The sequence below is a fragment of the Serinus canaria genome, chromosome 5, assembly GCF_022539315.1.
Source record: "Serinus canaria isolate serCan28SL12 chromosome 5, serCan2020, whole genome shotgun sequence".
In the NCBI taxonomy this organism is placed as follows: domain Eukaryota; kingdom Metazoa; phylum Chordata; class Aves; order Passeriformes; family Fringillidae; genus Serinus; species Serinus canaria.
The window spans coordinates 48,191,050-48,205,692 of NC_066319.1; the positions used below are offsets into that span (position 1 = coordinate 48,191,050).

Consider the following 14,643-nt stretch of genomic DNA (forward strand, 5'->3'; position numbering starts at 1 on the left):
AACCATAAAGGAATCTAGGACAGAAACCAGAGATCTTAGCCACTGCATCCTGCTCCATATAACAGGATTTCATGATCTATCTAGCTTGGTCTTAAAAATGCAGGGCTATTTTCATCATTTCTATTCTCCTATTGGAGACTGCTTCAGAACTGAGTTTCAGAATCCAGTTATAAACGTTCCTCTGATTTGCAGCAGAAGGTATTTAAATATAGTTTATATTCCTCTCTAGTACTGTCAAAGTCAATCAAATCATTACAAATCAGGGCTCCTCACCACTTCATTAAAAGTCATTAATATCTATGGTATTTATGTCTTAATAATGCTATAAAGCTATCCCATCCCAGCTTTCTTTTCAGACAGATGCATTACACTGTGCTTTATTCATCCTATCATTGATGACAACTGGACTTTCTTTTCCATTTTGACTTCCAGCTGACAAGACTGACAGCTTAAGCAGTAATAACAAGTATTTCTTATGACTGCATGCTGCTCTGTGCTTTCAAAAAAGCTGTGGTTAATTTCATAGAAGTTGTAAAGGTGAATTTTTTTTATGGTACAAAACATAAAAGACTTAAAAAGTAACCAAGAAGGAACATACTTCCTCCCTACATGGCAGTATTTCCAGGCCATTTTTTCCTAGACAAAATTACTGCACACTAGACAGGGCTCAGTTTTGCTAAGAGTGAAATGAAAACTTGGTCTCTAATGTGTGTTGAAAGAAAGAAAAGGTATGGAAATCCTAATTATGCTCCTAGAAAATCCAAACCCCACATAGCTCTCTGAAGATGACAAATGAGGGAAGAAATGCTTCTAACTGCACTTCACATTTGCTAGCACAAACATATAGAGCTCTCACGGCTTCAGAAAAACCCCAGTGTTTCTTGAATATATCAAAAATACCTTGCACAAAGCCCTGCTAAAGAAAGTAAAACAATTTCTGCTCTTCCTGCCACTGCAGTCAAGACAAAGCCTTCAGGTTACAGAAGGATTTCTCGAGTTTCAAGTGCCCTTGACCAACATGTTGTGAATCACTTCAGGCTAATGATTAATCTTATTCAATTAAAAACAATGAAGTCACTTCATGAACAACCAGAACCAGATCATTCAAGAATAAGTAGTTATTTTTAAAAGCTGTGATTCCAAACCCTTTGAGATTATCAGAAGTTCCAGGAGGAAAACCTACTAAGAAAATAGTTTTGTCTAAGGTATTCTTAGTTTTTAAATAAATAAAAAAATATTGTCTTCGTAATAGCTGGAGCAGAAGGCAAGTTCTAGCATGGATATAAATGAAACAACAGAGACCCAAAGATTAAATAAAAAAGGTATCACATTAAGAAAATGTAAAATGTAAAATATGCACAATGGTTAAAAGAATCTGGTTAAAAGAAATCCCAGGTATCATTCAATGAAGAAAAAAAGATTTTATTTTTTGCCCTGGCACAACCAACCTGGTCAATATTGAGGCGAAGTGGCATTAGTGAAACACGTAAACAACATTCCTGTGGGGATCTGCCAGACTCTGGACGGACATGTAAAGCTTTAACTGTTAACTGAAAAAAAACAACAAGAGAAATAAAAGCACTAACACAATTATTACATCTCAGAACACCAGCTAGGAAAAACATTTACTGCTAAATCTCTGTACTACTATGATTTCACTTAGAAATTACAGTATTAAAAAAAAATTTCCTCTGAATGTTATAAAAAAATAAAGTTAAAAGAAAGCCCCCAAAAATTACTAAATCCTTTACAGAACCAATAAGACTACTGTATACCATAAAAATACAAATCTGCATGTGAAACTGTGAAACGTACCAAAGTAGTCCTGCACATCTGGTTTTTTCTAACTTACAATCTCAAACCCATTAATACCTGACATGCTGACATTCAAACTGACTTTTGAATTAGTCTTAATATCCACAAAGAGTCTAGCAAATAACTATCAACAAATTATATTACTTCAATGTTGCACAAGCTCATGTTTCTGCTTCTGCAAGGTTAAGAAGTGCACATAGCCCCCAGAATGCTAACTCTATCACTGTAATTGTAAGAAATTAACATTTCATAGCTATACCATGTTTGAATGTGCTTTTCTGGGCATCTCCTTACTGCAGTAGAGATAGAGAAATTTATTCATTTGTGATGTAGCTAAGCGATCTCTGATCTCCAGGTCTTGAACAATAAAAACTTGTCGTGACACCGGCTGCTCCAAGAGACAGGATTCACCTTCTGCACCACCTGGAGGATACACCTCATGCTGGAATTTCACCTTTCAAAAAGGAAAGGAAACCAGCACAATCAGCTTTGTTGATAAACACCATTTAATAGCAGAATAGTTCTTTTAAAAAATAAACAAAAATCAGGGAAGTATACCACATCTAAGAACTTTTAAAGCTGTCTACTATTTTAAATTTACAGAAATACTTTTAAGATTTCTGAACACTATTCAGGTTTTTATATACCTAGCAGAAATCTTCCAATTTCTAGTTCTGTAAATGTTCATATTTTTGCATGCAAATTCAAGCCAAAACAAAGAGTACTGATTCTCTGATAAGGAAATCTTACTGCCATAGGATAGGAAATGAATTTCACTTTTTATTTTAATTGACTCAGCTTTTTCCTCTCAATCCTGACATCTTTCTGACTTCATGGTGAAGCCTGTACCAGGCACTCTTGCAGTTCTTGAAACTTGCACCCTCTAATACTCTAAGAAAAAAATGTTTCTTCCCTACGACCTGCCTTCTCAAGTGGCTTCCTGAGGTCTTGTTTCTTTTTTCATACTCCCTTTAATCCATATAAATCTAACTCAGCATTTTTCTTCAATTCTAAGTTATCTTCGTTTGGCCACCCTTTGATGTAGCTCTCATTTCCAGCGGTGGTGACCTACAGACCGTCCCCTGCTCCCCAAATCCCACCGCATCCCAGCCGGCAGCGGCCCCTGCCGGCCCCATGCCGAGTTCCAAGGCAACACCGCTTGTGACACCTTTTATTCTCCTTCATTTCTTTGAACATTACTGCCCAGCCATGTACCAAGTTAGGGATCCAAGTAGGGGAAAAAAACCTTTATACCACTTCAGTGCTAACATCAACTCTCATTAAATATCTGCAAATTGAGAGATGGCTATCATTCTATATATGAAGTTTTCCAGGTAGAATATTAAATGCTTCCGTTTCTCCTCTTGTTTATTGCAATGTCATGTTTCTTCTAGAAAATGCTGTCTTAAGTATCACATATTTCTGGCAAGCTTGAGGTGTTAATGGAATGTTTTTAAGTTTCAGAAATGCACATAGACTATAAAAAGGCCTTTATTTTTATGTAATGCCTTTCATGTTTATGGAAATGTTTGAAAACATCTTATTTTAAGAAGATGCTGTTATTGATCCATTTAACATGAAATATGTTTAACTCCATGCCAATATTATTCACAGTGCCAGAAAAAAGCATATATATATATATATATATATATATATATACACACACACACACTCCGATATAACTAGATGTCATTTCATATCCAGTTGTCAAAATGATACACTGAATATTCTCAAAAGATTTATGTCTTGCTTATTTTGTTAGAACACCTAATTTCATAACAGGGATACGTATTCAGATTGGAACAAAAGAGAGGAAAACAGAACAGCAGTTGCAAAACTTGGCTATAATAAACAAAAGCTTTTAAGAATATTGTGATGGATATCCTCCATCTTTAGAAACAAGCTTATTCAGAAAAAAAAAAACTATGCTAATACTAACAGTTTTTGTCAAACAAATTCTACATTCATCACCATCAAAGTGATTGCTTAGATGTAGATACTGTTGAAAGAAATAGTACTGAACTCTAATGGAAAGGTGTTATCAAAGGAGTATAACGTGTAAAGATATCCACAGAGAGAGTCATGGCTGAAGCTGTTTCTATCACTCACCTTGCTTAATTGTATTTCCATTAGGAAGTCTGGGTTTCTTCCTCTTCCTCCACATGCTGTATTCCGTCCATGCCTTGTTGGTGTATGAGAAGGAGAACTATGGGGACTTCTAGGGAAATTAAAAGGAAAAATACACTTTTGCTGATTAAAGTTATCTCACTGTTAATCTAAAACTAAATGCATCAGATGTAACTTCTTACTATTTTAATTATATTTAAAAATCCACTGAAATTACATTACTGTTAATCAATTAATTTCTTTTTGTTCAAGTAAAAACATCTAAGCAGAATGCCAGGTGCATGTATGCCACCGAATGAACATTCCTAAAACTTTTCCTTAGTTTTGGCTGTAGTAATTTTATTCTCTAGCTCACATGACATCCTGTAAATCCTACGCTTTTGCTCCTTAAGTCCTGATCTCTTTAGGAAAATTTGACTACCAATATTACCTAAAACAAAATCCACCCCTCCACCCCCATCCAAAAATCAGCAAAATCAAACCCAGCTTGTCCAGGTTAAGACACAGGAAAAATATCCGCTGATGTGTGGAGTTGAACTGAGTGAGAATCTAGATGATCTTTAAGACCCCTTCCAGCCCAAACCATTCTATGACTGATTCCCTGTGAGACGGGAGCCAAGAAGCAAGCAAGGGAGACTTGAGATTGAATAATAAGATTACTCCAAATCAAAAGAAAATTAAGTATTTCTAAATTTTCTAATCCATATAATTAGCTCAAACACTTACATGAAACTTTTAGCTGGAGAAGTTGGTGGTGCAGTCCCAAAATCCCTTCCACCATAAAGATGCCAAATAAGAGATATTTCCTTTACAACATAGCGTACCAGAGGAACAGGAAAATGAAGTGGAGCTTTGCTTGTATCCGTTTTTTTTATTGGTTGACTGAAATGATTTTCCTTTATGATAATTGCATCATCAACCATTATTTTTATAACTGGCTCTTCCTCTTTTTCCTAATTAAAAAAAAAAAAACATATAGCATTGAGAAGGTGAGATCTGCTTTCTTTATTAGATGTCTAATTCCTTCCTATGAAGAGGAAAACTTTTCTGTATTGTCTTCTAAAGTTTATACAACACGTGATCAGTTTAGAAATGTTTCTCATAAAGTACAGACAAAAGCATATGAAAAAAGCAGAACCTGTGAAGTAGTTAAAAACAGCAATAAAAAAATCCAAACAGAAACAAAAAACTTCCCCACCCAAACTATAAACAAAACTAAGTACTAGTTGAAAGCAAGCAGAAAACCACAGAAGAGCCCAGGCCAACCTATTAGCACTTTTGAAAACAAACATGCTCAACTATAACTGGGAAAATGCAGCTTCTAATCAGGGACCCAAGAACTGCTTCTGTCTATTCAGAAGAATACCATCAGACAACATGCAGAGGGCAGACACTGGAGTAAAGTGACACGCAAGCTTTTGTCTGAGGTTTGGCAAGGATTTTAGATCCTTAGAAACATTGAGAGTTTAGATTAAGAGAAATGAACAAAAGATTAGAAAACATGCAAAGCTGCTGTTTTGATAAGTGCTGGTTTTTGCTTAACACATTTTTTTCCTAATTATGCCATTATTTTAAGTTGATATGACAATGATTAAACATGACTCAAATGTAGGAAAACTGTCAATGTTTAATATAACACTCAGATGAGAGAACAATTACAGAGTGCTGAGATAGAGAAAAAGCATATCTATTTGAAAATACTTGCACTTATTCCTAACAGCAACAATGCATGAATTCCTTCCAAACAGAAAAGCATCACTAAGCAATCACAGAAATCTATGATATCTTATTTGCCCAGGCTTTACATAAGCTTTTCACTTATTCAGTTTATATATGGATTTGTTTTAGTAATTTTCAAAAGATCTTACAGCAACAGCAACTTTAGGAGCAAAAAGAATGCAGAAATCATCACTTTCTGCTGGAACATCTCCCATGGCCTCACTTATCAGGTGATGAGTAAATGAAGCGTAAGTGGGACTTGGCTCTTGTGAGACATTTCCACTTTCATCTGGAAACAGGAAGAGATCCGAGCAAGATGGTTCCTGAGTTTGAGATTTGTCATCTAAAACTCCTGGGAGTTGAAGGAGGGTGAAGAAAAAACAAGTTTCAGTGGGAAAATCCTTACAAAATATAAAAATTAAGTAAATTTATTTTTGCTACTTCAATTATATCAAGAAAATTTGCTTATTATATCTTGAATCAATTCCTACTATAAATAATACACAATTCGCAAGTTTCTTATTCTGGTAGTAAGACCACAGCATCAAAATCTTTCAGTACCACAGTGACTGCTCACCCTTCACCACAGAAAAGAAGACCAGAGATCATGGAAATAGTAATGGAAATCTACTTGCAGTACAAAATCCTCATCAAATTTAAACTTGAATTACACTCTAGCCATGATACGGAAGCCATAATCCTGAGATAAAAATCAACCACCTTGTTCTATCTGCTAATTGAAAAAAATTTTTACAGCTAAAAAGTTCTTCCTGTGACTTGAAACTGTACCTTCTTCCTGGACCTCTCTCACATACAGAAAAGAGGTCTTTATTCCTCCACACTAACTTACACTCTTAGAGAATTTGGGATCTTGACAGAGTCCCAGAGACAGATTTCTTCCCTGCTGCTTTCAGTATCTCAGTAATGTGTATTTGAGTAGAATCTCAAAGTACTTCTGCATTACTATTATTAAAAGCAAGAATCTGTTCCATAGTTTGAAGACTTCAGACATCCTAAGTACCAGCTCCCATTCTTATTGTAGCATCTCTACAAGTACAAAACTTTCAATCCCACTTTCTTTCCAGAAAAGTTGTACTTTATATGTAGGGGCATGCCTTCAGGGGATTCTCACCATTAGACTCTTGCTTGATGGCAGAAGCAGTCTGCTGAGTCTCAATTTCTTCCATGGCATCACTCATCAAATCCCGTAAAATCTGCTGCTCTGATTCAGCAAGGCCTGGCCCGTGGGAAGATGGTTGGCTAAAGGTCTCTACCTGTAGGAGAGGAATGATACCTTGTTACATCTCAAAACCAACAAATGTCAAAAAAATTTTGCTAGAACAGCTTGCTTCACAGCTCTTAAACTGTGAGAAAAAACACCTTAACTTGTTAAACAGTAAAGTGATCTGAAACACCAAGCTGGATGACTCATAAAGTAGGTTAGAACATTATGGTTCGGAGTATTTAGATCAGAGTACCTGAACAGTTCATGTATGTCCTGCAATTTTCTTCTTTGGATAAGAATGAAGTACAAGAGGTAAACAGCATAATGTTTTGAAATATTTAGTGACTAAAGCAGGAAAAAAAATACTATTTTAACTCTGAAATATATTTTAAATTAGATACAATTTGTACAATTTGATACAATTTCTTTGCAGAAAATCTCATATTATTTGTAAATAGAACAGGGATTAAAATTAAAATATATTACCAAGAAACAGAAAGTTAAGCTGCTATCATTTTGCCATTCTAATACCTTCATTTTTGGCTTGCTAACTCCACGTTTAACCTCTGTCTTAGCAGGTGGATGTAAATCACCATAACTTGCAATATATTGTATGAGATTCATTAGTGCAGCACACGAATCAGAGCAGGTACGAATATGGATTACATCACTGGAACAGTGCAGCTCAAAACGTGGTTTAGTCTAGATAGCAACAATGAAAAAACAATAAGAAAGTTGAAATTATCCTAAAGGTTCATAAAAATGGCATATACACAGCTAGTTTTAGATTATTTTACTTAACTAGTCAAAAAAATGAGTTAAAAAATACAAGTAAACAGAAAAACCTTCTTTGATTTAAAGTATAATAAAGTAATTTTCAAATCACAATCTCTCATGAAGATTTTACGTTTTATTTTGTTTGTGATTAAATACTTACTCTTTCTCCCTCAGAATCAGATTTTACTGCTGTAATGGTTAGTTCCAGCAGTCCCATATCCATAACACGAACATAATCTGAAATACGATAATTTAAAAAATTACTGAGAAAATAGCAAAACCCTATATACGTACAGTTATAAACCCATTAAAACCAGCATGAGCTGTAAAGGAATCAACGCCTTTTATATCTCTGCATTTCCTTCTTCTGTGACGATTACTTTCAGAGTTCAAGTTTCAGCTACTCAAATGAAGAACCTGAACCTTTTCAGTCCAGTGTATCACTCCCACTACCACCATCTGCGAGCAGTGTAATCTTTTAAGATATTTACCTTCATCCCTTCTGTGTGAGTTAGAGAAGCCAAGGCACACAGAAGGTGAATGACTAAATGTTCTATCAGTTTTTAGCTGAAGTGAGAGAGAACACATGTTCGTACTGTACCAATCTTTCAGTGCCATTAATAACTTATTTGTCCTCTTTTGTTGCTTAAACAAAACAGGCATACTTTTACTGTGGCCCCTACTAGAGGTCTCTTACCTAAGCTAAATACATGTTTGTGGGCACAAGGTCTCATTATTTCTCCAACTCATTTGGTAAACATTGATTCAAGTTCCTCAGTCCTTAAAGGTTCTTATTATTTCAATGAGAGCAACCCAGCTGGAATGATTCTTTTCAGAATCTTTAACTCTGTGCCATATTCCACCTTTCAAGTTCAACTATTTATAATATAAATCTCATGAGATCTCTTTTCTAAGAAAATTTCTTTCTGTGAAACTCTAGATTTTTAAACATATGCTTTTTCAAATACCCATTAGTAAATGGTAACAAGATACTAGAGAAATTGCAAGGTGCTCTTCTCTGACATACTTCTGGATTCACAAATCCAAACAACAGCCCTCAGATTTTTATCAACATAGCACTATTCTCTCATATTCTACTTGCTGCATCTTATCTCCTCTGTCCTCTTCTTAAATAACCTCTATGTATACTGAATATGCCTGTAATTTTGTTTCTTTAGGCTCTGCAATTGATTGGTCACATCTAAACCATCATTACCTCTATGGAGGTTCACCATGACAGTGTTGCACTTGTCAGACAAATGCAAAGCAGCTTCATCTAAAATTATCCTAAGAGACAAAAACAGGATGAATTAAAAATGCTTAGAGAAACGCTGTGCAATTAGTAAGTCAAAAGAAATTAGTACATAAAAAATATTTGAAAACACAAATATACCAAGCATATCTTAAATACAAACTCTGCACTTTAACCTTTCATAATTTTCAAATCTATTGATAATTAACCATTGTAAGATATTTTCCCCATTGCTAATTATATATTTTAACGCTTCAATTTATATATTTGATCCTTCCTAGAATAAGAAATAATGCCTTAATCCTTAGCACTTATTTCTATTTTTGTCGTTTTTCTCTAAATAAAGTTAACAGAACATTTGTTTCAAAGATCACTTAAAGAGTTTTATCAATAAAAATAATCAACTTGGTAGATATTTCAAAACAGAACAGGTAAAACAGAATGAATATTCAACTGAAGTTGCAAGAAAATGATTAGAAGTCACAGATATTTTCATTAGTCATTAAATATTCAATTAATAAAAAAACACTGTCACCAAGTAACAAATTATAAGAAATCTTAAGGTCTTACTACTGCATAAAATAGACATTCATTTCAGGACATCGCAATCTTATTAAAATGCAGAATTGCTTGTTGTTAAAGGAAGCCCTCCAACTAAAAAGAATAAATAAACAAAATTATTTAACCTAATAAAACAGAAGTACTACATGTGAGCAAAGTGTATTTCAAAAGATGGAAACCAGTGTGATCATTTATGCATTATGAAAGCTTCTGAGGTCAAAAAAGCAGACAGGCATTACAAGTTTTACAGGAGCTTACATGATTCATAATAATTTAAATCATACCTGAGAGTAGAAGAGGATTTATCTACTGCAACACTGCTGGAAATGCTGAAAGTTTCAACAGTAAGTAGAGATCTGACTGGCAAAAACAAGGGCCTAATAACAAATTGGAAAAATAAATTAGAGCTCTGTACCTATTTGAAGTTCCTCAAAGCCTTACAGATTACCTAACTCCATCTTCCCAGACCTAGGCAAGTCATATCCTACTTTAAATTTCTTCTAGTTAAAGGATCTCTTTTAAAGTATTTTTTCCAAAAGTGCCTAAATAACTATTACTTATAGTATGCAAACTCAAACATTCCTGAAGATTAAGTATACAGCTGCAGTGTCAAGTGACACACTTGCATTTTACTTACCTGTAATCAAGAGCACAACTCCACAGATGCACATGAAAAGTTGTAATTGTAGCTGGAGGACTATATCCCAGAACAGGCTCATCAGAAATATTCAAAAAATATAAAATCTAAAAATCACAAACACATTAATACTTCAATATCTGTTAAATTAACAAGCAACTACACATCACAAAAGAGAAAAAAAAAATCTGTAACAGGTATGACAATAAAATATTAGATTAGTAGAAGGAAAAGATGTGAACAGCCTCAGATATTTAAAGATGTTTACTCAATATCTTATTAGAGAGAAGCATGGAATGTAAATAACACAAAAAAGCTCCATAAAAACTGCAGCTTCAAAGGTATTGAAAAGACCAATCCACATACACTCAAGTGGTTCCTTGTAACAAAGCTTCACAATGCATTCTTAAGACGCTGCCCAAATACAGTCTTATTCATCCCTCTTTGTAGCTGGGACAGTGTTTGCATTTTCCTTGCTCTGTCTCTAAAAAGTTAGCTTTCAGTTAACTTCAAGTCTTTCTTGAGGGGTGGATAAGGGAAATGCACTCAGAACCATGTGCACATTCATTGTATAAACAGTTTTTTCTTGTACTACCACATAAAACTAGCTGCTATCCTCCTCTGTAACATCTGTCATAGCTCCTTCTCAAATATGTTACACTACAGAAGTTCTTAAAATATTCCAGGCCTGGGGCATACCATCACTGCTAGTTTTTTTATTTTTATCTTCTAACTACCTCTTTTGACAATTTTTTATTTGATCCCTCCCACTCCAAAAATGATTGCCTGTGATGCACTTGGAAATGTTACTTGAGAAAAATTTCATAGAGCAAAGAAGCAACATGGTGTAAAGCAGACCACACAAACCCACAGGAATATTATGCTGAGGAGAAAATAAGGGCACAGAAGAGTCCAAAGCCCCAAGTTCCACTTCACACAGTTATACAGTAACAATGCATGTTAAAATCAGCATATTATACAGACTGGAGGATAAACAGGAGCAGACTGAGTGTCAAAGGTACTGTCTGTAATCCAGCATGGGGAAGGTACAGCCAAGGACACTGCTCCTGTGCTAATGGTATGTTTTGCCTTGTGCACACACACAGATAAGGGGCTCCAGCCCTGTCTGCTGTGCTCTACCTCTGCATCCACACCTATGACTACAACCCTTCTCATTCAAAAGTGTTTGTGTAAACTGCTGCTCACTGCCTCCCCAAAGTCATCCAGTACTGCTTTTCCAGCAATACAAAACAGGAAACGTACAACTGAGAAATGAGACTTGAGGGATAAAGTGAGCAGAAGGGAAAAATACAAAAATGCTTTCGGTACTGCAAATAACATGTTTGCTTGTTTTGCGGGTATTTTCAATTTAAGGATTATTCACGTACTTGAATAGTATTGCACTACTGAGATTTTTTAATCTGAATTTTAAACAAAACCCAAACCCCAATAGAATGAAGTAAACCCCACCAAGAGCCTCCCTGACATGTCATGGGCAGAAAATTAGGATGATGAGAGGAACACTACCAAGTGAATAGACAAGAAATAATTTAAAAATAAGATCATCATCTGTCAATGGTCTCAAAGAGAAACAGGAAAGAAAGAAAGACACTTTCAAGAGCAGAAACAATACAGCACAGCCTAATATCAAGATTTTCAATCAAGATTTAGTTTGATAGTTAAGGCAATGAGACTGAAATTGAAGATTTAATCAAGAAAATGGTAGCAACCTGACCTGTTCATGCCAGCTTAAACCTGAAGGCAACACACGGTGCTGAAGGGTGGCTCCTCGTAGTCCAACCGCCACCAGAAATTCCTGCACAACAAAGTTGCATGACTTGGCTTACATGAAACACGTAACTATTTCACATCTAGATTATGAAACTGTGTCACCCTTCTGCTCCCAAAAATCTCATGGTGTCTAGAAAAACCCTGCTTTCCAATACAGGAACCCTGGATAACACAAGTATCATACTTTTTGCAACAGGACAGTGCAGAAATGGCAGCTTTGTGGTGGTGGCAGGAAGGAAGGCTGCCTGTACATTCACTCTGGGATTCAGCAGAAATTACCAGGAGTACCAACCTAAAGTAGTTCACATGTGAGACAGCTGAACCCGCACATTTTGCTGGCCTGCAGAACCTTTCTTTAGATAACTCAACCAACTTGTTTGTCACCACTATGCCAGCTAAGAGGTCCTCTTTCAGCCACACTAATGAATGCTACTGTCATTTACCAGTCCTATTCCAAATAGGTAAGCAAAGGCTGCCTATTAGATGACACTGCTAGTTAAATGCAGTGTAATTCTATATTTGTTCTTGCCTGTTTTAACAACAGAGAAACTCAACAAAAATAGAAAATGTCAGCTATTCAAATAAATGCATTCAGTAGAGAAATAGCGTGATCAGCAAAGTGAAGCATTGAAGAATTAGTAAATTAAGCTGCTGCTTAAATTTTATAATCCCACCCAAAGATTCTAACAGAAAATTGTAGTTTGAAAATGAATGTCTGAGAACTATATGGCTTCTTCATCTGTAACCCTTCTAACTCCATGTCTAGATGCTTCCATATAACGGAGATAACTCAACTTGTAAAAGCACAAATAACACAAACCTTTGTATTGCTCTCTATTTTATCTGATTGGATTTTGACTGCAACAGTCAGCATACTTGGACTATCCACTCCTACACCATCTGAAGTAGTCCTACTAAGACCATCCTCTTCAGAAAAACAAATAGTAGGCTCTAACCAATGGGGACGTATTGTGCTGGGCAGTCGTACTTCAGAGGAAGGGACAACTCCATCTACCAAACCTGCAAAGAGATTTTGGAATGAATTACCAAAGCTGTTACTGATGAAGTGTGAAGGAAAATCCTTTTTATGCTTAATGCCTACAAAATTATTTTAATTATCGAAGTTAATCATGCACGAAGTTAATAATTCCCTGTGAAGGGAAGGTTATGGGTGATCCAGTACTTTAAATGACAGTTCTAGCTATCATCTTCAATGTGTCTATAAGGGATTGAGTTTTTTATTTGCCCAACAAAACAGCAAAGTTGAAATAAAGGACAGAAATCTCCTACAGGTTACATGGAAGAACATGTCTCCCCTCTTCATTTTATGAGGTAGTGCCAGGCTGATGTCTAAACACACAATAACAAAGCCTTGCACTGAAACATGACCACCATGATTCACAGGCATCTGAGGGAGAAACCTTGAAAGGTTTAACTACATGGGGATTACCAGACATAGACAAACTACACAGCCAAAATTCTTCACCTGTTGACAACAACTAGCTGCTGAGGAAAAACAGCAGCCACTGATAACCTGTAGCTTTTTCAATTAAACAACCAATAACATGTAGGAAGAGTGCATTTTCTTAGTAAAGAATAGGCTGTACAATTTGCTAATTTGCCAAAGGATCGCAATATCTCTAAAGACCAGCAGTTGTCCGGAAAGTTGGAGCTAAACTTTAACTAAATACAGTTATAATGAAGTTGCATTACTGTAGCATTTAGAAACATTAGCCATAAATTATAGTCACTGTGCCAAACAACACACTATGACAGAAAAGAGAAAAAAATACAGCTTTTCCCCTAAAAAGCTTCAAGCTTGGTTAATTTCAAATTCAGCCCCAAAGCCACCTCAATCCCATGCCTACCTTGATGATATAAATTGAGGCTGCTAGAATGGAGACAAACATAGTGTCTGTCCTCAAAACCTTCATATTTAGTCACACTGAAAAGGGAACCACCGTTGAACTCGAACCAAAATTCACCATATTTTCCTTCCAGTGTATTTCCATCATCCTGCTGAAGGAAGAAGAGAAATGATAAAATTGTTTGCTGACAGTTTGCTGCTTTTAGGCAGTCTAAACTAACACAACACTTGCTACCAATACATATTTTCCTGCTTGCATTTCAGTTATTCTCACATGAAGCAAAGTACACAGAATTTGCAAAATACTGTGTTTCATTACTGCCTAGTTATAGTAGTATAAAGATTACAGAATTACTGTTAAAAACACAACCTCCTTCCAGATGGGTACATACAGCATGAAGGGGCCACCCATGGTCAAAACAACAAAAAACTTGTTCCAGCCCCAGTGCCTTACCTTTACATCTGTGAATATTGACACTAATCCATGGGTCACATTTAGCAGAACAGAGAGAAAGCTTTGTGAGTTCTTATTCTGTGAGTCAAGCTTTTTCCTTCTGCGTGAACGATAGTTTGGATCAACAGTGGAATAATACTGTAGTGTTTCTTCCTCAGATCCACTTTCATCATCTAACAGATAAAATGAAGTACAACTCATTCTCTAGCTAGTACACATATTATACCAATAACTCACTGTTTCTCCATTGGTAATGCAATTCAATTTCACACTTATTTCACCCAATTAAACAGTAATCTACTCTTTTTTTTCTTGCTTTATGTTTTCCCATAAGTTTACAAAATCTTTCCACTAACATCTTAATCACTTCAGCCAATTACACTTCTAAAGCACTATAGTTCTAGATAATTTATTAAGT

At 35.5% G+C, this 14,643-nt stretch overlaps 1 protein-coding gene across 2 annotated transcripts in view; it reads right to left on the bottom strand.

Moving 5' to 3' along the window:
- The window catches only part of ATG2B (autophagy related 2B), a 46,032-nt gene that overhangs the window by 10,576 nt on the left and 20,813 nt on the right, over positions 1–14,643 (bottom strand). Inside the window, exons 20-34 of one of the 2 annotated variants that reach the window (XM_018907259.3) lie at positions 14,226–14,398; positions 13,773–13,920; positions 12,725–12,924; positions 11,849–11,929; positions 10,114–10,220; positions 9,761–9,853; positions 8,880–8,950; positions 7,824–7,900; positions 7,418–7,588; positions 6,794–6,935; positions 5,811–6,013; positions 4,669–4,895; positions 3,925–4,033; positions 2,075–2,269; positions 1,449–1,550 (exon numbers count right to left, since the gene is read on the bottom strand). In XM_018907259.3, coding sequence (XP_018762804.1) covers positions 1,449–1,550; positions 2,075–2,269; positions 3,925–4,033; positions 4,669–4,895; positions 5,811–6,013; positions 6,794–6,935; positions 7,418–7,588; positions 7,824–7,900; positions 8,880–8,950; positions 9,761–9,853; positions 10,114–10,220; positions 11,849–11,929; positions 12,725–12,924; positions 13,773–13,920; positions 14,226–14,398 — 2,099 coding nt within the window. Of the gene's footprint in view, positions 1–1,448; positions 1,551–2,074; positions 2,270–3,924; positions 4,034–4,668; positions 4,896–5,810; positions 6,014–6,793; positions 6,936–7,417; positions 7,589–7,823; positions 7,901–8,879; positions 8,951–9,760; positions 9,854–10,113; positions 10,221–11,848; positions 11,930–12,724; positions 12,925–13,772; positions 13,924–14,225; positions 14,399–14,643 lie in introns of both variants that reach the window. The other variant, XM_009101769.4, reaches the window with a different exon arrangement.